The sequence below is a fragment of the Rattus rattus genome, chromosome 5 (genome assembly GCF_011064425.1).
Source record: "Rattus rattus isolate New Zealand chromosome 5, Rrattus_CSIRO_v1, whole genome shotgun sequence".
NCBI classification, from domain to species: domain Eukaryota; kingdom Metazoa; phylum Chordata; class Mammalia; order Rodentia; family Muridae; genus Rattus; species Rattus rattus.
This window is the reverse complement of record NC_046158.1, coordinates 130,849,304-130,875,700: the sequence shown is the minus strand read 5'-3', so window position 1 is coordinate 130,875,700 and position 26,397 is coordinate 130,849,304. Positions and strand designations below refer to the sequence as shown.

Below are 26,397 nucleotides of genomic sequence, written 5' to 3'. Positions count from 1 at the left end.
TAGTTCTTCAATTTTTTGTGTTTTTTATTTTTTTTTCTTTAAAGTCCATTGATCATCACAAAAACCCAGGAAATACAACTAAAGAGAAAACAAATGTCCAACTGAAGTCTAAGAATCCAGAGCTACGGACGAGATGTGGCACTGGAAGGGCTAGGTGTGTACAGGGGGCAGGAGGTAATCCCCACGGGCATGGCCGCAGTCATGGGGGACACATAGGGAGGTGAGGCAGCAGCTGGGCGGTTATGTTAACCGCTGCACGATGACAGCGTTGAGAAGATTGGCTTCCTTCAGGGTTTGGTTCTCATCAGCCAGCTCTTTGTTAGGGAAGGTAGTCATAAGGACAAAACTGGTGGCAGCCATAGCCGGCCGGGCATCCACGATGAAGAGCCGGATGTCGCTGATCCTGGAGGAGTAGGGTAAGTGGGAGGTAATGAATAGTCTCTGCCTTGGCCCCCAACCCTGGCCTTTGGGAAGAGGAATACGTCTGAAGGCTCCTTCTCGCTTTGCCTGCTGCCCTGTGTCCCCTCTGTACAAGCAGCCAAAGCACATCAGTCTCATTTCTTCCCCTGCCCAAGGCCCCCCACCCATTCCTGGCAGGTACAATCTCCTGAAGTCCCAAAGCCGGCCTTATTTTGCTCTTCTTCCTTGCTCTCATATCTCTTCTCCTTTCTTCCTTCCACACTCTGCCTTCTTTCATCATTTCTATTCTACTTCAGGACTCTTCACAAAGGGCTGTCTTTTATTGTTCCCATCTTGCTATAGAAGTGGCTGTAAGCACACACTTCTGGGACCATCTGACTATATAGCCTATGCCTACAGGCCATGAATCCCAGCAGGGTAGACACATCTTATTTGGGTGTCATAAGGGGCACTTCTCAACTGTATGTCAGCAGCACCTTAGTCCTAGGAGCCCCCTCCAGGCACTTTTGTGCACCTGGGAATCACAAGGATACAGTCCCTGGAAATGGAGTTCTTCCTTATACCCTACCAACAGAAGTCTCTTCCTGCCACTAGGTAGTAGTGGTTCATGAGAGCCTGGACACACAAGGTGCAGCCTAGACCCTCACCCACACTCTGTACAGGCTGTCACCGGGGCAGGGTTAACCAGTGAGGGGTACTAAAGCAGTAACTGGTTGGTAAGATGGGTTACCTCTCAGAGGGAAGCACCAACATTAGGAACACTTGGTCATCACTCAAAAATTGTCAAACTACTAGTGACTCACATCTGAGTCCTGGCTTAGTTGGCCCACCATGGATGAAACTTAGACATCTTCTTTGAAAGAAAAGAGCTGCTAAGTATCCACACTTGTTATAGACCCTTAGCACCTCTCCTGCTAGTCTCTTCACTCAATGGTGCCTTACTTTCCCTAAGTTTAAAGCCACGGAGACACTTCCTTTGAACAAGGAACCTGGTAGCTTAATCCTAATGATGAGGAATGAGACCTACAGATGAAGCACGGACAGACAGACAGACCCAGCTAGTTGTACATTCATCATCCCAACCCACTGCCTCCTCCAGGGAAAACATGGATTGCTTGATGGTGTCCACGAGGGAGAACAGCTGCCTGCTTCCCACACATCTATGCTAGACTCTGGGACTAGACACTGCTGGCAAAAGGTAGTTCAGATAGAGCAGGTACCTGTGGCTGTGGTTGAATTTCTGCACCAGCCTCCCACCATCTGCCAGTCGGATTTGGATGTTCGTGGTAGGTTCTGCCTCATTGATTAAGATGGACGAGCTAGCTTTGGCTTCATTTTCTGCTTGCTGGGCTGGAGAGCTGGTGTTTAAAACCTGCGGGGCCGTGCTGAGGAGAAAGAAGTACATCAGGGCAGTGTAGAAACAAGGCCCTCAGAGGCACAAGGCAGAAAGCTATGAGTTCTCACTGAGCAAACCTGCCCAAACCTGTGTCTAATACTGTTTGTTGTCCAGAAGAATTTACCTCTAACTGCAAACAACACTCACTCAGGTCAGGTGCTCAACCTAGGTGCCCTATGTGACAAAGTCTAGAAAGAGGACAGCTTGTACTTGTAGAGATGAGACGGTTGTGAGGCGTAGAACCCAGATCAGCATGTCTCAGCTTCTGTGACAGAGGCAGCCTTGGCAAAATTGCGAGTGACTGGTTGTGTTATGTTCTTCAGGCAGGCGCCCTCTAGTACAGTGATTCTTAACCTTTAATGCTGAAACCCTTTAATATAGTACCTCATGCATAGTGACCCCGAATCATAAAATTATCTTTGTTAATACTTTGTAACTGTAACTTTGCTACCGTTATGAATTGTAAAATATCTGTGTTTTCCAATGACTTCAGGTGACTGCTGTGCATGGATTGTTTGACACCCTCCCACGTCCCCCACAAAGGGGTTGCAACCCACAGGCTGAGAACTACTGTTTTACTATGAACTCGCAAGTGCATTTCATATGTGCCAACTATGGTGTGGTGAAGTAAGGATTCCTAAAGGTCAGCCAAGGTTAGCCACACAATGAGCAGGAGGGAGCATCTGCCAGTTTATTTGTGCTCACATCTTAAGAATGAGATGGACCAGGATCCAAATTCACCCATTAGCTGTGTGGCCTTGGGCAAACCACGTTCCATTTTTTAGTTTTTACTGAGACAGGATCTTCCTATGTAGCCCACACTGGCCTAGAACTCACTATGTACCTGGGCTGACCTAGGGCATGTGGCAATCTTTCTGCCATCGCCTCCATAGTGGTACAGGCATGCACTACCACATCCAAGTTTCAGTATAGGACTTTTAACAGGACTTGCAGTAGCAAGGACCTTAACGAGGGTCACACATGACTGCCTTGCTAAGCTTTAGTGAGGATTAAAGGGAGAATTACATAGTATACTTGGTGTGTCTGACAAATACGACATACACAAGGTCCCCATTTCTTTACAACCATTCGGAGGTCTCCTGTTCTCTGAATCGCCTGCTAGCCCAGCAGATGATTTGGCCTCCATCTCTGAAGAGAAGGAAGACTACTAGGTGAAAGCCCCCGATCTTGGCACAAAGCTTTTAATTAGGCAGGTTCCCAGACCTTATCCTTCCTGTTCCTCTTTATAGCCTAAAGGGGGGGGGAGAGTTAGAGAGATGGCTCAAAGGTTAAGAGGTCTTGTAGAGGACCTCAGTTCAGTTCCTAACTTATAACCGTCTTTAACTCCAGCTCCAGGGGATCCAAATCTCCGCCTTCCACAGGAGTCTGTACTTACACGCACATAGTCACACTCACACACACAAGTACACGTGCCTAAAAATAATAATAAAGATCTCTAAAAAAAAAAGAGTACCCTTAAAAAGTCCAACTGAAAGTTCTCTTCAATGTGTGTTTCACATGACCCTAGTCCATTGACAAATCTGAAAAGTTCAGGAAATACAACATTACAACAGCTCCATTATTAGACACCAGCATTCAAGTTCTTGTGAGACTGAAGTGAAGGCAAACTCACTCAGTACTAGGTCCTGCCACATGTTACACAAGTTAACCTTCTACAGAAAAAGCACTTCATGGATGTATTTAGGAAATGCTACCCAGGAACAATAAATAGCAAAGAATGGCCAAGAAATGGACTTCCTCTTCTGTGAAGAGATGGGGGCTGAGAGAATTAAAAGTGGAGCTCAAAGAGTAGCAACCATGCTCTCATTCGTGAGGAGCTGTTTTTATGTCAGATTCCTGGCTGTAAGTCCCAAGCCTGGGACAGTGCCAAGTATCATGCTACCTGTCTCTTCCGGAGGTCCTGAGTTCAATTCCCAGCAACTACATGGTGGCTTATAACCATCTATAATGAGATCTGGTGCCCTTTTCTGGCTTGCAGACATACATGCAGGCAGAACACTGTATACACAATAGATAAATAAATCTTAAGAAAAAAATTCTTTCTCAGGCTGGGAAGTTTAGTACCAGTTCAAGGCTAGCTTTGTGCTACAAAGGCAGACAGAGTTTTAAAAACTAAAACTAGACCTTGAAAAGGACTTGGGCGTCATGCTTTTGATCTTCTTCCCAATGTAGCCATACTGAATAAATCTTTTTCTGTGTTTCATTATAAAAGAGAGCAAGCTGAGGCACAGTGAGGTAAAGTTCTCAAGCAATGGTCTGAGGTGGAGGACCCAGGGCATAATCCTAGCCATCAGGGGGCGTCTAGTGTGTGCTCTTAAAACAGGGCTAGGCCTTGGAGTTACAGACACAGGCAGAATTGGGGAAACTGACCTAAGATTCACTTTCCTTAATCAAACAAAACCAATAAACTAGACTTGATGTGTTTGAGAGAGAGAGAGAGAGAGAGAGAGAGAGAGAGAGAGAGAGAGAGAGAGAGAACAAGAATGACAGAAGATGAAGCTGGGTAGGTAAGTAGGGTTGGGATCGGGTGAGGGAAGGTGAATATGGTCAAAATACACTGAAAGAAATTCTCAAAGATTTAATAAAAATTGTTTAAGAAAAAAGTAAACAGTCAGACGTGGTGTTTTATGAGTTTGAGGCCACCCTGGGTGACACAGTGAGACACTATCTCAATAAGCCAAACAGACAAACAAATTAAGATTTCCTAGAAGAGTTGAGAAAGCAGCTCAAAGGACATGTTGCACTTGGCATATACTAGAGGCCCAAAAACTTCTGTGGCTGTTCACAGTTATCTCTAGGATAGTGTTGACAGTAAGAACAGAGACTAGAAGGAGCCTAGTCTGGCACTGGTCAGTACTTTGGCCCCAGGGAAAGGCCTCACTCTCTAAGCTATGGTTCTTTTATGTAGACTGGGGTAAAGTAGTATTAAAGCACTAATTATAGAAATGTTTAATACTGCACACAGCAAACAGCAGAAAACTTCAAACATGCTATCATTCTTAAAGGTCATCAGAATTTTGGAACAAGATGTTAGGTCTAGCCATGAGTTCTAAATGCTCTTTCAGAAAAGACAGAAGAGAGAAAGGCAAATACTCCGACACTGAGCTTCATGATTAGTTACGAACAATATACTACCCTTCAGCCTGCTCCTTTCTGCTGGGACGGAATGCTAGTCTGCTCTCTGGAAGAGGCTATATCCTGAGACATACCAGAGGACACACTGCACTCAGGACATGTAACATCATATCCTGAAGCATACCAGAAGAACCACTGTACTCGAAACATTTGATCCCACATCCTGAGGCATCCCAGGAGATCCACTGTACCCAGGACACCACAGCTTGAGGGCAGCCCAGGAGTTCCTCTGTACACAAGGCAACTGGGCAATTGACACCACAGTCTGAAGACCTCTCAGGGGCTCTGATGCATGTAGGGCAACTGACGCAAAAGACTGAAAGGCTCCCTGGAGTGTGGTTGCACACAAGGAAACAGAAACCACAGTCCACTGACCCCGACCCACCCCCCTCTGGAGAACAGCTTCTCACAGGACAACATTGTGACTGCTCCTCTGAAAACCCAAGAGTCTGAAGGCTTCCCAGGAGATCTACTGCAGTCAGGGCAACAAATCAGCTACTTCTCTGCCCCTCTGAATAACCCCCAGTTAGAAAGCCCCACAGAAGGTCTGCTAGAGCTAGGAGACCTGTTGCAACCTAGGGACAACAGGGGTAGACTTCAGACAGAGTCATCCAGACCAGCAAACACAAGATGGTGAGAGGCAAGCGCAAGACCATAGGCAACAGAAGCCAATAAACATACTTTGACATCATTGGAATCCAGTTCTCCCACCACAGCAAGCCAAGAATACCCCCAATACACCTGAAAAGCATAATGCGCACCTAAAATCCCATCTCATGAAGTCCTTTAAAGGGGATATAAATAACTCACTGAAAGAAATACAGGAAAACACAGGTAAACAGGTAGAAGTCCCTAAAGAGGAAACAAATAAATCCCTTAAAGAAATACAGGAAAGCACAATCAAACAGGTGAAGGAATTGCATAAAGCGGTCCAAGACCTAAAAGTGGAAGTAAAACAATAAAGAAAACACAAATGGAGGCAAACCAGGAAATGAAAACCTAGGAAAGAGGTCAGGAATTACAGATGTAAGCATCAGCAACACAATACAAGAGATAGAAGAGAGAATCTCAGGTGTAGAAGATAAGGTAGAAGAGACGGACACAACAGTCAAAGAAAATTCAAAACATAAAAAATTCCTAACCCAAACATGCAGGAAATTCAGGACACAATGAAAAGACCAAATCTAAGAATAATTGGAATAGAGGAGAATGAAGATTCCCAGCTCAAAGGACCTGAAGACGTCTTCAACAAAATCATAGAAGAAAACTTCCCCAACCTAAAGAAATAGATGGCCATAAAGGTACAAGAAGCCTACAGAACACCAAATAAATGAATGGGACCAGAAAAAAAAATCCTCTCATCACATAATAGTCAAAACACTAAATGCACAGAAAAAAAGAAACAATACTAAAAGCTGCAAGGGAAAGGGGCCAAGTAACGTACAAGGCAGACCCATCAGAATTATATCAGACTGCTCAAGAGAGAGTATGAAAGCCAGAAGAGCCTGGTCAGAGGTCATGCAGACTCTAAAAGAACACAAATACCAGCCCAGACTTCTACACCCAGCAAAATTTTCAATCAACATAGATGGAGAAACAAAAAAATATTCTAGGACAAAACCAAATTCAAACAGTATCTATCTTCCAATCCAGCCCTACAGAGGATCCTAGAAGGAAAACTCCAATACAAGGAAGATACCTACACCAAAGAAAAGAGAAGATATTAAGCATCTCACAACAAAGCCAAAAGGAGAAAACCACAAGCACATAAAGCCACCTATAAAAACAAATATAACAGGAATCAACCATCTGTCTTTAATATCTCTCAATATTAATGGACTCAAGTCACCTATAAAAAGACAGTAGCTAACAGACTGTATACACAAACAAGATCCAGCCTTTTGCTGCATACAAGAAACACACTTCATTAACAAAGACAAACACTATCTCAGAGTAAAAGGTCTAAAAAGCAAATGGTCCCAAGAAACAAGCTAGAGTTGCCATCCTAATATCCATTAAAGTAGCCTTTCAACCAAAATATTATCAAGCATGATGATGAAGGACACTTTGTACTCATTAAAGGGAAAATCCACCAAGAGAAAGTCTCAATTCTGAGTATCTATGCCCCAAATGCAAGGGCACCCATATTCACAAAAGAAACTTAGGAAAGCTCAAAACACACACTGAACCCCACACAATAATAGTGAGAGATTCCAACACCACACTCTCACCAATGGACAGGTCACTGAAACAGAAACTAAACACAGTGAAACTAATTGAGGTCATGAACCAAATGGATTTAACAGATACCCTGAAACAAAAGAATACACCTTCTTTTCAGGACCTCATGGTACCTTCTCAAAAACTGACCATATAAATTGGTCACAAAACAACCCTCAACCAATACAAGAAGATTGAAATAATCCCATGCACTCTTTCAGACCACCATGGACTAAGGCTGGACTTCAATAACAACAAATATATCAGAAAGCCCACATACACATGGAACCCGAACAATGCTCTACTCAAAGATAATCTGGTCAAGGATGAAATAAAGAAATTAAAGACTTCCTGAAATTCAATGAAAATGTTGACACATCATACCCAAACTTATGGGACACAATGAAAGCAGTGCTAAGAAGAAAATTCATAGCACTAAGTGCTCTGGTAAAGAAACTGGAGAGATCTTACTTACACTAGCAACTTAACAGCACACCTGAGAGCTCTAGAACATCACCCACGAGGAGTAGATGGCAGGAAATGGTCAAACTCAGGGCTGAAGTCAACCAAATAGAAACAAAGAGAACTATTCAAAGAATCAGCAAAACCAAATGCTGGTTCTTTGAGAGAATCAACAAGATAGATAAAGCCTTAACCAAACTAACTAAAGGGCCCAGAGGCAGTATCCAAATTAACAAAATCAGAAATGAAAAGGGAAACATAACAACAGAAATGTAGGAAATTCAAAAAAATCATCAGATCCTACTATAAAAGCCTATACACAACAAAACTGGAAAATCTAGATGAAATGGATGATTTTCTAGATAGATACCACATATTGAAGTTAAACCAAGAGCAGGTAAACTTTCTTTTTTTTTTTTTCTTTTTTTCGGAGCTGGGGACCGAACCCAGGGCCTTGCGCTTGCTAGGCAAGTGCTCTACCGCTGAGCTAAATCCCCAACCAAACTTTCTAAACAGGCACATATACCATAAAGAAATAGAAGAAGTCATTAAAAATCTCCCAACCAAAAAAAGCCCAGGGCCAGATGGATTTAGTTCAGAATTCTATCAGACCATCAAAGAAGGCCAGATACCAATATTCCTCATACTATTCCATAAAATAGAAACAGAAGGAACACTACCTAATTCGTTCTATGAAGCCACAATTGCTCTGATACTTAAACCACACAAGGACCCTACCAAAAAAGAGAACTTCCATCCAATCTTGCTTATGAATATCAATGCAAAAATACTCAATAAAATTCTTGCAAACCGAATTAAAAAACACATCAAAATCATCATTCACCACAATCAAGTAGGCTTCATCCCAGGGATGCAAGGTTGGTTCAATATATGAAAATCCACTAATGTAATCCACCATATAAACAAACTCAAAGAAAAAAAACCACATGATCATTTCCTTAGATGCAGAAAACGCATTTTACAAAATACAACACCTCTTCATGTTAAAAGTATTGGAGAGATCAGGAATTCAAGGCCCATACCTAAACATAATAAAAACAATTTACTACAAACCAACAGCCAATACCAAATGAAATAGAGAGATACTTGAAGCAATCCCACTAAAATCTGGGACAAGACAAGGATGCCCACTCTCCCCATATCTATTCAATATAGTACTAGATAGTGCTAGATAGAACAATAAGACAACAAAAAGAGATCAAGGGCATACAAATTGGCAAAGAAGAATTAAAGTATCACTATTTGCAAGTGATTTGATAGTATACATAAGAAGAGACCCCAAAAATTCTACCAGAGAATTTCTCCTGCTGATAAACAACTTCAGCAAAGTGGCTAGATAATAAAATTAACTCAAAATAAATCAGTAGCCTTTCTTTATACAAAAGATAATCAGGCTGAGAAAAAAATTAGGGAAACAATTCCCTTCACAGCCACAGATAATATAAAATATCTTGGGGTAACTAACCAAACAAGTGAAAGATCTTTATGATAAGAACTTCAAGTCTCTCAAGAAAGAAATCGAAGAAGATCTCAGAAAATGGAGAGATCTCCCATGCTCATGGATTGGCAGAATTAACAGAGAAAAAATGGCCATCCTACCAAAGGCAATCTATAGATTCAATGCAACCCCCATCAAAATCTTCAATGCTTCAAAGACATGGAAAGAGAAATTCTCAAATTCATCTGGAAAGGCAAACAACCAGAATATTTAATAATAAAAGAACGGCTGTGGGAACAACCATCCCTGACCTCAAGATCTACTACAGAGCAATAGTCATAAAAACTGCATGGTATTGGTACAGAGACAGACAGACAGGTTGATCAATGGAATAGAATTGAAGACCCAGAAATAAAACCACACACTTAATCTTTGACAAAGAAGCCAAAAATATACAATGGACAAAAGAAAGCATCTTCAATAAATGGTGCTGGTCTAACTGGATGTCTGTATGTAGAAAAATGAAAATAGACTCATATCTGTCACCATGCACAAAGCTCAAGTCAAGTGGATCAAGGACCTCAACACAAAACCAGATACGCCGAATCTAATAGAAGAGAAAGTGGGAAAAGAACCTTGAACCCTTGGCACAGGCAGAAATTTCCTAAACAGAACTCCAATGGCTCATGCTCTAACTTCAAGAGTTGATAAATGGGACCCCATGAAACTGGAAAGCTTCTATAAGGCAAAGGACATAGTCAATAAGACAAATCAGCATCCTACAGATTGGGAAAAAAAATCTTCACTAATCCCATATCTGATAAAGGGCTAATATCCAAAATATATAAAGAACTCAAGACGCTTACCACCAAAAAAAATCAAACAACCCAATCAAAAAATGGGATCTAGAACTAAACCAAGAATTCACAATAGAGGAATCTCAAATGGCTGAGAGGCACCTAAAGAAATGTTCGAAGTCCTTAGTGATCAGAGAAATGCAAATCAAAACAACCCTGAGATTCCACCTTAAACCAGTCAGAATGGATAAGATCAAAACCTCAGGTGACAACACATCTTGGCAAGAAATGGAGAAAGAGAAACACTCCTCCACTGCTGGTGGAATTGCAAACTGGTACAACCACTCTGGAAATCAATCTGGAGGTTCCTCAGAAAATTGGAAATAGACCTACCTAAAGACCCAGAAATACCACTCTTGGGAATATACTCCAAACATGCCCCATCATGACACAGGGGCACATTTCCACTATGTTTTTAGCGGCCTTATTTATAGTAGCCAAAAGCTGGAAAGAATCCAGATGTCCTTTAACAGAGGAATGGATACAGAAAATGTGGTTCATTTACACAATGGAGTACTACTCAGCTATTAAAACAAGGACATCCTGAGTTTTGCAGGCAAATGGATGGAACTAGAAAATGTCATCCTGAGTGAGGTAACCCAAAAGGACATGCATGGTATGTTCTCACTAATAAGATGATATTAGCAAAAACAAAAACAAAACAAACAACAACAACAACAAAACAACAGAATATCCAAGATACGGTCCACAGAACTCAAAAAGGTTAACAAGCTGAAGGGCGCAAGTGAGGACACCCTTCACTCGAGGAGAAGAAAGCAACCACAAGGGGGAAGGGAGGAAGGGACAGGGAAGGGAAAAGGGACGGGAGTAGGGGTCCGGGAGAGGGGAACATGATCTGGTATTGGGTGGGGGAAAAGGACTGACGTCCTGAGGGCCAGCAGAAAGAATGGAAACAGGCATCCTTGGGAGGTAGGAGGTGGGGAGACCCTCTACAATGTACCAGAGACCTGGGATGTGAGAAACTCTCAGGACTCAAAATGGGGTGGGGGGTAGGGGGATGAAAGGCCCTACAGTGAGGAGAGGGAACTTATTGAATCCATGTCCAGCAGAAAGACAGGGCATCATGTGAGGGATGGGGTTGCTATCCCACAGCCGAAGCTCTGACCCATAATTCTTCCTGTCTGATAGAAATTCAGGGATGGAAATGGAGAAGAGCCTGAGGAAAAGAAGGTCCAGCGACAGGCCAAAAGTGGGATCCAGCTCAAGGGGAGGCCCCAAGACCTGACACCATTACTGAAGCTATGGGGCATTCACAAAAAGGGACCTACTATGATTGCTCTCCAAAAGACCCAAGAGGCAGCTGAAAGGTGCACCCACCCAACCACAGAAGCTGCTGACCCCTCTGGTTGAATCAGGGGAGAGCTGGAGGAAGCTGAGGAGGAGGGCAACCGTGTAGGAGGACCAGCAGTCTCAATTAACCTGGACCCCTGAGATCTCTCAGACACTGGATCACTAACCAGGCAGCATACATCAGCTGAGATGAGGCCTCTAACACATACATATACAGCAGAGGATTCCCAGGTCTGGGTTCAGTCAGAGAAGGTGCACCTAACCCTCAAGAGACTGGAGGCTCCAAGAAGTTTAGAGGTCTGGTGGGGTGGGTAGAGTGGGGACATCTGGTAGACCAGGAGGGAAATAAAATTTAGAGTGTAAAAATAATTAAAATAATAATAATAAAAGAACAACATGCTTGGAGAACATTAGTTCCAAACCACTCCACATAACTTTGTAGGGCAGCTATGTTCACAGGACAGGCCCTCTGCCTACTCCTTCCAAGAACTGCTTCCACCTAAGCTACTGCTCTCCAGAACAGTTGACCACCTATACAACAGTAATGGAATTTCACCCATGGGCAGGGAAGGTAAGCTTTAACCTCTATAACCAGAGGCTTTTCTTTGGTGTCTCCCTAAAAACGCAATGGAAAGGAAGCAGCTCTCATGAGAAGAACCCGTCATTCAGATGCTCATTGCTTTCACAATGAAATGATCTGGTGCTAAGGTAGTTTTTCAACAATCCCTGATACTAGAATTCAGTGCCAGCCCTCACAAAACCATCACTGTAGAAGGCCTGGGGAGCAGCAAACCTTACCACTCATCTCTAACAGTGCCCTAGACATGCCTGGTGTAAACAGAAATACATGCAGTCTTTACCAAACAGTCAGGTAAGCTCCCGCTCAAATCAATGGATGTGAAGCCTAAATCTACTACAAATATTCAACACAACTCAATTTTCTTAATGCCTTAAACTGAGATCAATGTTCCATTCACTATACGATTTAACGTTTTATATAGAACTTCAAAAACAAACCCTCAAATCTCAGGTTTATTTTATATTTGGGATAAACCTGAAAAAAACCTAAGATGTTTTAGTTCCTAATTATTCTGGATGACAACATGATAGTGAACCTAAGTGTGATGGGTGGTACATGTTTCTAGCCCTAGCACTTTGACGCAGGAGGATACTGAGATAAGGACCAGCTGTGGGCAACAGAACCCCAGTCTTGACTGGGCTACACACTAAAAGCCTTATCTCCAAAGCAGTAGCAACCTTTCCAAGGGCTATGATGTCCTTGTGTTCCCTCCTATGTATCTTGAGCAACACTCCTGGGAGGCTGTGCTGGACAGGAAGTTGGAAGTTTCTAAGCCCTGCATGCTTATTCTAGGCTTAACGCAGCCAGGAGACGCAGCTTCTCCAATACTCAGGATTCCGAGTCAGAGCAGCAGCTGTGCTCCTTTTGGTGCTCACGCCAGGCAGTTCTACATGCACTGGCTCATTTATTCTTCCCAAGCACAATCCTGAGGGCAAGGACTCTTATCCACCCTACTTTATAGCTGAGGAAACTGAAGCTGTGCAGTCTAAGGTCACACAGCTGTAAAGGAAAGACAAGCAGAGACTTAACTCAGGTCTCGACTCCAGAACCCATACTCTCCTTACTCTCCCTCCCCTGAAGCAAAATTCAACTACCCTGCAAACGACACGAAGCTCCTCACAGTGAGGACGCAGGATTGGCTGGCTGGTAGTCCAGCCGACATGGCTTCTCACCTGCCTAGTTTCTGGCCCTCGCCAGTGAAGGCTTTGAAAGCTCCCTTGGGCTTCACGAAGTCCTCGTCCCGATGATCCTCCATATCCAAGTTCACCTGCCCACCGTGAGCTAACCTCCGAAGCTCTGCAGGAACCTCCCTAAGGAAAAAGGCAATGTCGGGGTTATTGTGAGAAGGATGGAAATGCTGGGTAAGTTGTTATTGTCAACTTGATATCCTCTGCAGTCATCTGGGAAGAGAGAACCCCAATTGAAGAACTGCTTTCCCCAGCTTGGCCTGTGGCCATATCTCTGAGAGACTATATCACTGACAAGCGATGCAGGAAGGCCCGGCCACCAGGGACCACACTGTCTGGGCAGGTGAACGTAGCTCTGTCAGCGAGCCAGCAGAACAGGAGTCGGCGAGCAAGCCAAAAGCCTTGTTACAGACTCGCTGCTCCCTTAGCTGCCTTTGGTTAGTTTAATCACAGCAACAGAAAGCACACTAGAAGAGCACACAGGTGAGACCAAACCTCTCAAGCCCTTTGCTTTCTCAAGCCCCTCTCCTTTGTCTCTCCATCTCTCTCTCTCTCTATCCCTGAGGACTTTCATGAGGAGAGGAACTGGGGAGAAGATGAGGGAAGCCCCACCCCAAGGCAGTGACAGCATCTCTCACCCCAACAGCCTGAGAAGAGGGAGACTGGTTATGCTGCGGTCACCAGGGTCTGGTCTGCTTCCACCTTTCAGTCACAGAATCGTCTGTTTATTTGCCTACTTAGCTATGCCTCAGGGAAAAGCCAAAACATGGACAAAGATTTTTGGAGCGATCTGTGAATCTTTTGCCAATTGTGCTAAATCTGGTTTAATAACTTTTCTTCCTTCCCCACCTGACAACTCATTTACTAATGTGAGACTAACGTGGGCTTTTCTGCTTACCCTCTACGGATAGACTCCAGAAACTGGGCATTGGATGGGTCTTGGTAGCTTCTAAGGTCACCATTGTCTAGGCTGAATCCAGTTTTCCAGAGCTTTAGCACTACATGAACCTGTGACAACAGGAGGTAATAAGCAGGTAGGTACAATGTGAGGAACCTAGAAAATGCAATTGAACCTACAAATGAGTGGGTTTTCACTATTTCACCATGTCACTGCAAAAACATCATGAGACAGATACACACACATCAAGGGGTATCAACGAAGTACATGAGCACCAACGTAAACTAGGAATATGCTATGATGCAGGTTAGGAAAACGGGCATTGTTCTAAGGAGTTTGCTAGCGAGGTGAGTATACAAGAGATGACTCAACCCCAGCTCTGGCTCCCTAACTGTAGGACTGCTAGTGTCAAATCCACTCCTCAGCTATTTTGCAGTTATTAAAAATGATATCTGGGGTTGGAGAGATGGCTCAGTGGTTAAAAGCAAATAGTGCTCTGATAGAGGGAACTAAGTTTGGTTACTAGCACTCATGCCAAGTCCCTCCCAACTGTCTTTAACCATCGTTCCTGAAGATCTAAATACCCCCTATAGCCTCTGTCCTCATGTGCATATCCCCTGCCCCCTTGACATTAAAGAAATTTCAAGAAGATATACATAATTTGCCAACTTCCTATATGCACTTAGAGAAAAAGGTTTGAAAGGCTAACAACTAATGTATTGGAGGTCACTGCTACAAGTCTATAAAAGTTTTACTGTTTTCCTGCTTGACTTTATTTGGGAGTAAAACTAAAATGATTTAAATATAAAATATACATCACAGAAATGAATAAACACTAAGGAAGGCCAAAGTATTTTGTAACATAATGTTAAAAATTTTTATAGACTCAAAATTATACAATATCATTGCATGGAGAACGTGTGTGTGTGTGTGTGTGTGTGTGTGTGTGTGTGTGTGTGTGTGTGTGTGTGTGTGAATGTGTGTGGAAGATAAAGAAAAATCAAGCAAAATGAAACAAAATGGACAAAACCAACCAAATCCATCCATATTTCAGGTCTTCTTTGGCACTTTCAAGGAGGTTCTTCAACTATCCCCCAAATATCAGAGAACCCCCTTCCCATCCAACACACACATATATTGCCCCCTTACTGTGATCCAAAGAACACTCAAGAAACCTTCCTGTGCCCATCTTCTTCCCCGCCCCTTGCCCTGGCCCTCTGCCCACCAAGTGAAAACTGTCTCATTGCTGTGAACGTCCCTGTAGAGACCACAGCAGGCTCGTCTTTCAGAAGTTGATCGTTCACACACGTAACCAGCCCCTTCTGAAATGGGCACAATGAACAGTTCACAAACGTCTCTGAGCAAGCAGTTCACTCACATCCTGGCCTGAATGCCGCCTCCTTTCTCCTGCCACGTAGGCAGACTCCTCCTCTGGTGCTGCTCCAAGGCGGTAGCCCCCTCCTGCAAATGGCTGTAAAGGGACAAGTTCATAAACACTTGGTGGTGGAATTACTCAGGTACGAAGACATATAAGGGATGAAGCAGAAAGGCAGCATCTGATCAAGTTCCTTAACTTCTGAATAGCAAACTGACTGTCACAAGCGAGGATAAGAGGTGAAGGCTAGAAGGCCCAGCTAAAGGGAACGGCTACCACTCTCAGTGAAAACTCAATAATAATTCAGGAATATGGGGACAGGACAGCAACAATGACTTTTTGATTTTCTGAAGGACAGAAATCTTTACATAAAAACTGGTAACGAAATTGGACATGATGGAGCACATCTTTAACCCCACCACTTGGGGCAGGGGGGCAGGGGCAGGGGCAGGGGGCAGGGGCAGGGGCAGGGGCAGGGGCAGGGGCAGGGGGCAGGGGCAGGGGCAGGGGCAGAGGCAGAGGCAGAGGCAGAGGCAGGCGTCTCTGTGAGCTTGAGGCAAGCATGGTCTACAGAAAAAAATTCTAAAGATGGAAAGGGCTACACAGAAAAATCCTGTTTTGAAAAAAAACCAAAAAACCAACAAACAACCCTTCCCAAAAAAAAATCCTCCCCCCAAACCAGTAATGAATTTAATTACAGTGAAAGGAAACCATTAAGCTGGCTAAACTGGATAGGTATGTTTCTGAGCTCTGATCCAGCACAGACACATTAGTCTTCTACACAGGAGAACAAGTAGCCAAGTGAAAAAACAAAGAAACCAATCTCTGCTAGAGAGAAGGAGGCCTCACTAGTCACTGTGGAATCAATTCCTTTGGGTACAACAACCCTTATGCTCACTCTCGGTTTACTGGTCTCTCCAGGGCTCTTGGTCACTCGTTCCACAGCTACAGCCCCATGCTCTTTGGCACCCTTAAACAGATCATCCACCAGCTCGTTGGGACTTTTCTTCCGGGGAGGACCAACAATCTGCTGTCCACTTCTCTCTGAGCCCCCAGCATAAAACCTGTGTATAAAATGCCAAACACACCAAAAATGAACAGAAGATGTACCAGGTTCGGGTATAATGTCTTTATTGGCTAGCTAGGAAAACATGGAAGGGTGCAGGCAGATATGATGCAATGGGAACAGCCATGAAGTCAGTAAGGGTCTTGGGGACAATGGCGGTGGTGGCATGGAGATGGAGAGACAGGGACAACAACAAGGCTGCCGAGACATCTCCTGGACCTCTTGAGGATGCAGTTATCAGATAAAGACATGGGGGAAGAACATTCCAGGCATGCACAACAACACATTAATGCAGGAGAATGTCAGCAGGAACCATCATATGGAAGCCCCTTTCCAGGAAGAGGCAGCCGTGGTCCTCGTCAGAAGCAGCTAACTCTAAGAGTTCTGGATTAATGGTGGTGGTGCAGTTAGTACAAGCAGCTAGGACCCAGTCCTGGCTCTGCAACTGATGACCTGAATAAGCCAGTGCACTGCTTTGCACTCTTTGTTGCTTTAAATATAAAGGATTACATGCCCTACCTACCTGCTCCTTAAGTCAGGGTCGAGGTTCAAATCAGCAGATGTATGCAAAAGAGCAAGCAGAGCAATGTACATGTGAGGCGGACTGACACCACACCAAAACGCCCCCCAGACTCGCTTCACCTGCCATTCTTACGGTGCACACGGGAGCCTCAGGAGATGCACTAGGAGCCAGGGAAGCTCCAATCTCAAAGATAAGCTCCAAGATACCTACCCCAGACACTCTAGTAGTCCATGAACAGCTTGAGATTAAATTAGCACTTTTATTAATCTGGATCTAAGAGGGCACTGTCACATAGCTGCTTCCTCATCAGTCTTACACTAATTCAGCAATTTGTCTCTAAAAAGGATAAGTAGGAATCAATCTTGGCTTGTAAGTCTTACAATTTCCCTAGAACAGGAGGCAACACTTAGGCTAGGGCTGAGTCTAAAGTGTGTAGGGTCTAAAGTAGGCAAGGAAGCTAAAGGGCTGTGGAACAGTGGAGGGTCACAGTGGAAGCTGTGACCAGGCTGGAAAAGGTGGAGGTGGTGTTTGGGAGCTCAGCAGTCACACATGGGGCTGAGTTAGTGCCTTCTACTTGAGGAGTATAAAACCTTAAAACTACCTACATCTCCAAGTCTTCAGTATATTTAAAAGCAAAGTTCTGAGATAGTGTGAAGCACTACATGAACACAGGCTTCTCAAGTCTCCACAGTGAAGTCACTACATTTCCACAATGGTTATCTTCTCATCTCCCTGAGGAATGTTTGAAAGACCAAAGCAGACCCATGAAGAATAAACGCCTGAGAAATGAGGCTATAGCCAGCTTATTCTTGTTCAATCTAGATAAATACAGTTCTGCCTGGGCTGAAAAGTCTTAGCTGAGGGATCTTTAAGTCTTGGCTTAAGACCTGGGAGCCTGTGAATAACAGTCTTAAAAGTATTATGTTCTTGACCTGGTATTTCTGTTAGAGGAATCACTCTAAGAACATAATTCAAAAGTGGTAATATAAATGCTCACGGAATTGACATTTACAGTAGTATAGACACAGACATACCAAAACTATGGGACATAGGGGCTAGCAAAGTCATGGAAAACAGGAATTTTAGTGTCAGCAGGGAAGTATCTAAGACCTTGCTTAATCCAAATCAAGAAATAAATCAACTTCACCATGTATAATCAGAACAAGAACTGCATAGAAACATAACAAAATATTAACAATAATTATCAAAGAATGAACACTATACTTTCATTCTATGGGACTCACATTTTCTACAACGAAGCAATAATTCTATTACAACATTCCTAAAAGTAAAAACAGTATGATTGTGTCTGAAGTATACACGTTTATAACTCTATTTTTCTACTTATTGTGTAATTAATTTATATGGGTAAAAACAGCACAAATAAATACTTGGCTATGTCTGCACTGTGATATTATGGGTAACTTTCTCATTCTTAGAGGTTTTGCTTCCCTCTATATAATAATCTTCTATAAATACCTTCCTGTAACAATGAGAGAGAGAGAGAGAGAGAGAGAGAGAGAGAGAGAGAGCGAGAGCGCGAGCGCGAGCACAGCCCCAGAATATGACAAAGTGGGGAGCGGGGTGCAGCAGCAACCAGACAAGAAATTACTGTTAAACTACACTGAGCAAACTGTTCTTAGGATGTTATACCCTATGCACAACAGTGATGGTTGGCAATAGTGAGCATGTGTCCCACACCTTATCCTAGGTGATTTAAACACTATTGTGTACCTCCTATGAATCGTGCTCCCTCTCAAAGCCTTACCTCTGTCCCTCTTCTTCCTCTTCCTCTTCCTCTTGGTCATGAATGAGGTCTCTGAAGGATGTTACTCTATTATCACTGGAGACAAAAAGGAGCAAAATTATTTCAGGAATAATTAAAGAAATGCAGCACCTATATCAACTGGGGAGTTGGACTCTAGAGCGAGATGTTGTGATATGAAGAACACAGATGAAAAGACTGACCTAAGTTTAGATAACAAAGGATGTGGTATTTGTCTGTTAAGGTCACACAGGACTGAGAATAAATTAGCTAATGCTACTGTGAGGTAAAATGGAATCCAATTTAAGCTGTTCTGGAAATGGGGGAATGAGCTATTCACTATTTCTAAAGCAAACTACTGAGGGCTGGAGAGATGGCACAGTGATTAAGAGCATTTGATGCTCTTGCAGAGGACCAAGGTTTGGTTCTGGGCATACATGTAGTATATAGGATAGCTCACAACTATCTGTACAGTTCTGGGAAATCCAACACCCTCTTCTGACCTCTGTGGGCACCAGCCACGTATATGGTATACATACAAACACAGGCAAAATACCCATACACATAAAATTAAAACAAAATTCTTACTACTGAAGTTTTATTATTAACCTTTAACATTTAAGACATTAACTAAATGTTGGATTTATAAAGATAATTAGACACTGGTCTTACAGGTTAGTGGCACAGATAAGCAACTGTCTACTACAACGATGAACAATAGGGGCCGTGGCAGTCAGTACACATGACTTTATGAACACAAAGCCTCTTGTCTCCTGTGAGGGAAAGACTTCCTACAAAAAGACACATTTGGACCATTACCAAGAACTGATGAACAGGCAACTGAGTGGGAAAGGATGGTGGAGATAGTGGGAAACGGGAACTAAAATGGCATTATGGAAACACGTATGTAAATGCAGAGACAAAAGTCTAACACACTAGAGAAAGGTCAAGGAGTCCTGCAGAATGAATGTGTGGGTGGCAGGCAGCATTAGAGAGTTCCCTGCCTGTTTCTACTGCAGGATGATTTTAAAGAGTTTCTTTAGATCTCTTGTTTAGATTTAGATCCCCATTTCTCAAGTCTCCTAGGTGCTCAGACTATAGGCACAGGGCACCTCACCTGGCAAGTATTATTACTAATATTCGGGGGTGGGCCCACAAATCCCACAGGGTGTAGAGGAGAGGTTTGAGGGGTTAACTGTGCAATTGTTTTCAATTTGAATCTATTCTCAGTAAACAAAGGTTTAAGGACCATAAGACAAGCATTTCATTTATAAAGAAAAAAACAATTTTAATTTCGTGAGTGAAGTAGCTTTTTACAATGTAGAATGGGAGGGCTCACGAGGCTGGGCAGAGAGGGAACAGCTATTTACTAGGGAAAAGTGACAGCCATGTTTCAAGGGAGCAAGCAGAGGACAAGAGAGAGAGTCTGAGGTTTCATCTGTTGGAAACAAGAAGACAAAGCCAGAGCAAATACAGTTCCTGCTAGAGATAATTGGGAGTAACCTCCAGGTATTCCTGGAGGGCTATATGATATAGTATAAGGATCTCAGTAATGACATCTACACTAATGCCTAGAGAGGCAACTTCCACTCACTTTCTCAGGTCTCTGAATGAGTGACAAGCTAGGACTGAGAATCCATGGCAAAGTTGCTACTGCTTTGTTGTTAAATAGATTCATATATACTGAGCAAACAGCATACTCTCCACATGGGTTTTACCTTTCTCCCAAACGTATATACCGAAATCCAGTAGCACCTGACATATTTGGTGCGACTGTAGATGGATCCCGTGCTAATTCTGCTCTGTACTTTGGGACATGCTACTTAAATTCTCTAATCCCTTGCTTTCTCCTATATTAATGGATATAAGGCCAATACTAACCTTTTGGGTCTTCTGAGCACTGTTGGTATGTAGAGACCTTTGCATTCCGTGGTGCACTTAGGAACTACTTTTTGGAAGTAATTCTAAAGTGTGGTTGCTAGATCAGGAGTACCAAGAGCTCTGAGGTGAGCCTATGAATCCTCAACACCACTTTAAATCTCCAGGCTTGGGAATCTCAAAGTGGTGTTCGCATAGTCCCTGCTGAGGAGGAGGAGGAGGAGGGGGAGAGGAGAAGGAGGAGGAGGAGGAAGAGGAGGAGGAGGAGGAAGAGGAGGAGGAGGAGGAGCCTCGAGTTTGAGGACAACTGCTCTCTGGTAATGCTTTAGAGAGTCACATTATGGCCCCGATGTGCTGGGGTACATTATTAATGACAGACTCCTGTGTTTGAGGGTTTTCCTTTGGAGGCCTTAAGCTACCTCCTAGGGTACCTGGTATCCTGAAGTAGCACAGAAGTTCCTTATATTTTCTGCTTTAAAGCTGGCCACCTTGGTTCTGTGACGCACCTTTCTGTGACCATGAAAATGCTTTATCTATCTGCAAAGCCAGGAAGGGACAAGACATCATTTTGGCCATTCAGCATATGTGGTTAGGCCGAAGCATGGTGGCACAAACCTATAATCTCAGCATTTAGGAAGCCAAGGCAGAAGGATAACTATTTTATGGGTGGCCAGGCTGGGCTACATGTAAAGACCCTGTCTGGAAAAATAAATGCAGTGACTGCTAACAGTAGCCTAGTAAACAAGGTAGCTATAGGGAAGGAGAAAATGCAAGTCCTGAAACTTGAACAAGTATAGATTCTGGGAGGTGAAAGAGAGAATAAAAAATAGAAACTGCCTGTTCCTGTAAGAGTCAGTGAAGTGCTGGACAGGAAGGCAGCATGCATTAGCTCTGACTTTAGACACACCAGGCAGCAGGTGTGACTCAGCTTTTCTAAGATGCTGTCTCTTGATCTGAGGGTAATGAGTACACCCCCCACTTTCAAAGCTGCTGAAGGGTGTGCGAGAACGGAGGTGAGGCTATCTGGCTTCAACAGACAGATGGCTAGTGCAATAACTCTACTTCTCATTTTATTAATATGAAAAGCTAAACTGTTCAAGACAACACAAGAGAGGTGTTACTTATTAATACATGAACATGGATAACGTAAACAGATTTAGAGCTGCAACTGGAGTTCTGAGGAATAGGGCTGTGGTGTACTGCTCAGCAGAGGATCAAGGATAAGGCAGACATGGGTGTGGGATGTGAGCTGAGATTGACAGGCAGAAAGCAAGACAGCCACTACAGCAATTTAGAGAGGACACCAACAAAGACAGAACCACACATATCACAGAGATGGGTAGGTCATCAAAGGAATTGGTTTGGTTGGAACAAAGAATTTAAGAAAAGGAAAGGGGTTAAGATGAGAAAGGCAGATTCAGGAAAAACTTTGGAGGACTTCTGAAAACCCATGACGAGTAGCATGCTGTGGTGAGAACTGAGATTCAGGAAGCAGAACAGCTCTGACTTTTACCCTTCTCCATTTGCTGGCTTGTGTGATCTGGAGAAGAAGCCCAGCTCTTGTGTGTCTGCATCTATATGGGGGAAGGGTACAGTACTCACCTCACAAGGTAGACAACTAAAAAAATGTATATAAAGGCTTAACTCATGGGTTGGCACTAAGTGCTCAGTAATGATAAAGATTTACATTGATCTTAGAATTCCTTCCATAGTAAGTTATGCAAAACATCTTATTAGATTCTTCTTAGGGGAATCTAATATACTCTCTTGCCAGAAGATACCTACCAAAGTATAGTTAAACCCATACCTACAGTAATTTTGATCTAAAGACATCTACTATCCCTTTCTACAGGGTCTTTCTGGAGGCTCAAGGGCTCCACACTAAATGCCCCATTCCAGAGTCAAAGGAAGAGCTTAGTGCTAACATGAAAGGTAGATGACAGGAGAACAGAGGTCAGTCAGCAGCAGGCTAAGTGTCCTGTAATGGCTAGGTCAAAGGCTGGACAGCAGTTGCTCCCCTGACCACCACCAAATTCCTTTGGGGTGCTACTACAGTTTAGTTTCTTCTGAGAAAATTCAGTCAGCATTTTCCTCCTAAAGAAAGACAATGACATAACAAACCATCCCTCCCCTCCTTTTACATTTCACTGAAGCCCACAATCAAATCTAGGGCTTAACCAAACCCTTGCTGTGCTAAGGGTTATTCTGGACTGCGGGAGAAGAAAGGAAGTAATAAATGACTAGCATCAGATGGTACATTTCAATTCCTCCTCCCTGGTACTTCTGACATGTCAATAACCCAAAGAGTTAGATCACAAATCAGCCCCCTTTGCCAGCAACCTTACAACTCACCCCTCAGGCAATAACACTACAATATTTCATCAGTATCTCACTGCAAGTAATTGAAAGAACACTTTTCTGTGACCTCCTTTCTGTGGAAACTGGAGGCAGAGAAAGACATGAAGGACAGTGAGATTTGGTGTTACTATTTCTCAAGAGAACAAATGTAGTTTAAAGCTCAGAGACCCTCTGAGAATTCACCATTTCAGGGTAGAAAGACATTCTTTCTGCATTCTGGAGCTGAATTCAAACCCAGCAAAATTTTCTGACAAAACATACACTGGAATAAGTGCAATTAGACTAACATTACAGAAAGAAGTGTCCGGGAGCTCAGACGCATCTGTGGAAGAATCCTTCAGTGCATCTGAGAAGACCAACATTCTCCTCATGAGAAGATCACAGCAGTGATTGATGACTGAAGCCGAAGATCCAGGAAAGGTGGTATAAATGTCAGTTAGCTTCCCTTTATTTCCATGATCATCTTAATAACGTGACAGACATTCCTAACGTCATTGACTTCATCTATAGTATGCCACTCTTAAAGGAATGAAAACTTCCAGAGATAAGACAGTCATTCCTCGAAGTTCATAAACATAATTCTTAAAAATCTTAAGGGCTAGAGAGATGGCTTGGTGGTTAGTGCATTGAATGTTCTTTCAGAAACCCCATTTCAACTCCTAGCACCCACATGGTGGCTCACAACCATCCATTATCTCCAGTTTCAGGAAATCCATTGCCTTCTTCTGGCCCCCATGGTACATAGACATACTCGTAGGCAGAACACCCACTCACATTAAAAACAAAAACAAGCAAGTAAACAAACAAACCCAAACCACAAAAAACTTAAGTTGACCCTTGAATCCCTCAGTTCTCTTTTAGTAGATCCTCAAACCTCTTGGTTCATTAATCTGGACCTGAACCTTCTGTCAAGTCAGAAAGAAAAGTCCCTTTTCTGGAAACACTCATGTAGCAACTGAAGTTGGTCCTTACCTAGGAGCTGTGCCTCTGGACACTGAACTTGGGGTTGCCTGTGAAATGGTCACAATGTCTTCATCCCCTCCATCCTCATAAAAGCTTGCAAGTGCAATCTGAAACAAAGAGAGAGTACTTTGGAATCCTCCAGTCTCTCATCTGACACATATCTGACACTGGAACAAAAACATGAAGACAAAAACCATACTTAAAAAAAAAAATTCCTATGCCTGGAACCAAAGACTAGAGGGAAAGGCAATAGACATGTATTAGCCTGGACGTGGAGGTGGGGATATGTCCCTCAGGGGAATCCACCCACTATGGCGAATAAAGATAATAAATAAGATCAATATGGAATTAATATGGAAAACATAAAATAAGACCACCATCTATTTGTTATTTGTGTGTCAGGTTGTCTATACACTATGTTAATTCATTTAATCCACTCAGAATTTCATAATTAGTATCGTCTCTTTTTATAGCTAGCATAGAAGGACTACAAAATGAAAACAGTTTCTGGAGGTAAGAAATGGGGTCAGGTTCAACCCCAGGCAGTATGCTCAGGCCCTCACTCTTAAGTTCTAAGAGGTAGAAGTGACAGTATAGGGACATATAGATGCTACATTTCCTTTCTTTGTGAAGCCCAGTTTCCTGTTTGCAATGGGGATGCAGTTCCACCAAACCTGTAACACTAAAGGAGATAACTGCTAAGATAAATGCAGTCACCTTAGCCTCACACAAATGGAAGTCCTTTGTCATGAGTCCTCTGGCCATTTGTGGCCATCACCAACTCAATGAGAAGGCATTTATTTATAAACATTCTCCAAGCAAAGAGATAAGACAGAACAATGAGGTCCAACGGAGCTCAAGGAGGTACCTCCGGTCCACAAGGTAACCAATCTTATAGAAGGCAATGAGCTGTCACGGGACAATCAGCCTGAAGGTCTTCTTTACATAATATAACCCGTTTCCTGGGAAGTCATGTGCCACCTTAGGCGCTGTACTAAACTGACATTTAGAGAACTGCATTCAAGTCCTGGCACTGGTAGCCAAGTTACCACACAGGTAAGAGCTTCAGTTCGGATGATCTATTGGGATAGAAGTTTTTCTCTTAAGCATTTCTGTTTAGCCCGGAGGCTTACAGTGCCTGTAAGAGCATCTCATTTCTTTTTGTTTGTTATGTTTTTGAAAGAGGCACATTTATTCCTGGTCATTCTGGAACTATGTAGCCCAGGCTGGCCTCGAACTCAGAGATCTTCTGCTTCCAGAGTGCTAAAAAGGGTTAAAGGAGTAAAAATTCCTAATGTCTGGGAGGCTATTTAAATGCTACAGTCAGCAGACTGTACATCAGAAAGCTCACACATTAAGCACATTTGGTGTCCCTTTGAAGTCCTCATCCATAAAATAGGGTTAGTCTTTACCTGTTTAATTAGTAGTTAATGAGTTCTTCAGCAAGTTACTTATCCTCCAAAGTCTCAGCTGAAAAATGTGAGACATGTAAATGAGACATTTTGTAATGCTGAACAGTGCCTGGCTTGTAGTAGGTGCTCAAGAAATATTAGTCATCGTCTACCTAAGATGTAGGCTGGCCAAGGACATTTATGCAATCAGTTCTTTCTAACATTAATTACTGTATGTGTCTGAACACTAAGAGATGGGTGTTACTCTAGAGATCAGAAGTGTGCAACATTTCATGCCTGGTGGAACTTGTCTTCTAAATTAATTACTTAGTGACTATTTACCACATGCCAGTGAACAAGGCAGTAAATTCCTAAGAAATCCCCATTTTACAGTAAGTTAACTACGAAAAGTGAAGAGACCCCAAACTTGTGCCACAATCCCACAGGTAGTTTCTCCCAGCAACAGTGGGGCGTGGGCTGATTCCCGGGCAGGTCCCCCCACCCCACCCCACCCCCCAGGCACCGCACCATTGCGGAAGCGGAATTGGACGGCCACCACGACCTCAGTGGGGCTCCATCTGGAAGCTGGTCACTTGAATCCACCAGGCCACCCGCAGACACTCGCCGAGACAGCCACGCCCCCAGGCGACTCCTCCACGCGGACTGCGGCAGCGCCAAAGTCTCGCCAACATTGCGAGCCCGCAGGAAAACTGAGGCCCTGCAGAGCAGGCCGGGGCCCGCCCGCGACCATTAACTTCCAAGCCAGGCCGGCGACGCGTGGCAAGCGACCCCAGAGACCATGAGGCCTGGGCTAGGGCCCAGCCCCGCAGGGATGACTGTGCGCTTCGGCCGTGTAGGGACCACCGAGACCTCCGCGCTCCGCATTCCCCAGCCCACCCGAAGCGGCCCGCCTCGCGGCGCTACCTGCAGGTCCCAGCCAGCTGACTCCAAGAAGAAACGGGCCCGGTCCTCCTCAGCGCCCGTCACCGCCACGAACTCCCTCAACGCGTCCTGCCGCTCCTCCGCCATCTTCACCCCGTGCACTCCCCAAACCGCTCCGGCGGACACTGCAACAGCCCGAACCCAGGTCTGCGTTCCGCCCGCCGTTCTACAGTGTCCAGCGGCAGGGCGC

The 26,397-nt window shown here is 43.7% G+C and overlaps 1 protein-coding gene across 2 annotated transcripts; it reads right to left on the bottom strand.

Moving 5' to 3' along the window:
- Nsfl1c (NSFL1 cofactor) lies at positions 1 to 26,397 on the bottom strand. Of its 2 annotated transcripts, XM_032904406.1 has the most exons (10): positions 26,190 to 26,373; positions 23,884 to 23,981; positions 18,679 to 18,753; positions 16,911 to 16,916; positions 16,220 to 16,385; positions 15,325 to 15,417; positions 13,947 to 14,056; positions 13,034 to 13,171; positions 1,641 to 1,805; positions 1 to 403 (listed from the first exon to the last, which is right to left on the bottom strand). In XM_032904406.1, the coding sequence occupies exons 1-10, from the start codon at positions 26,292 to 26,294 to the stop codon at positions 241 to 243; spliced, it is 1,119 nt and encodes a 372-aa protein (XP_032760297.1). In that variant the 5' UTR covers positions 26,295 to 26,373; the 3' UTR covers positions 1 to 240. The 2 variants fall into 2 exon arrangements, with proteins under 2 accessions (XP_032760297.1, XP_032760298.1); XM_032904407.1 differs by lacking the exon at positions 16,911 to 16,916 and having other exon boundaries at positions 26,190 to 26,397.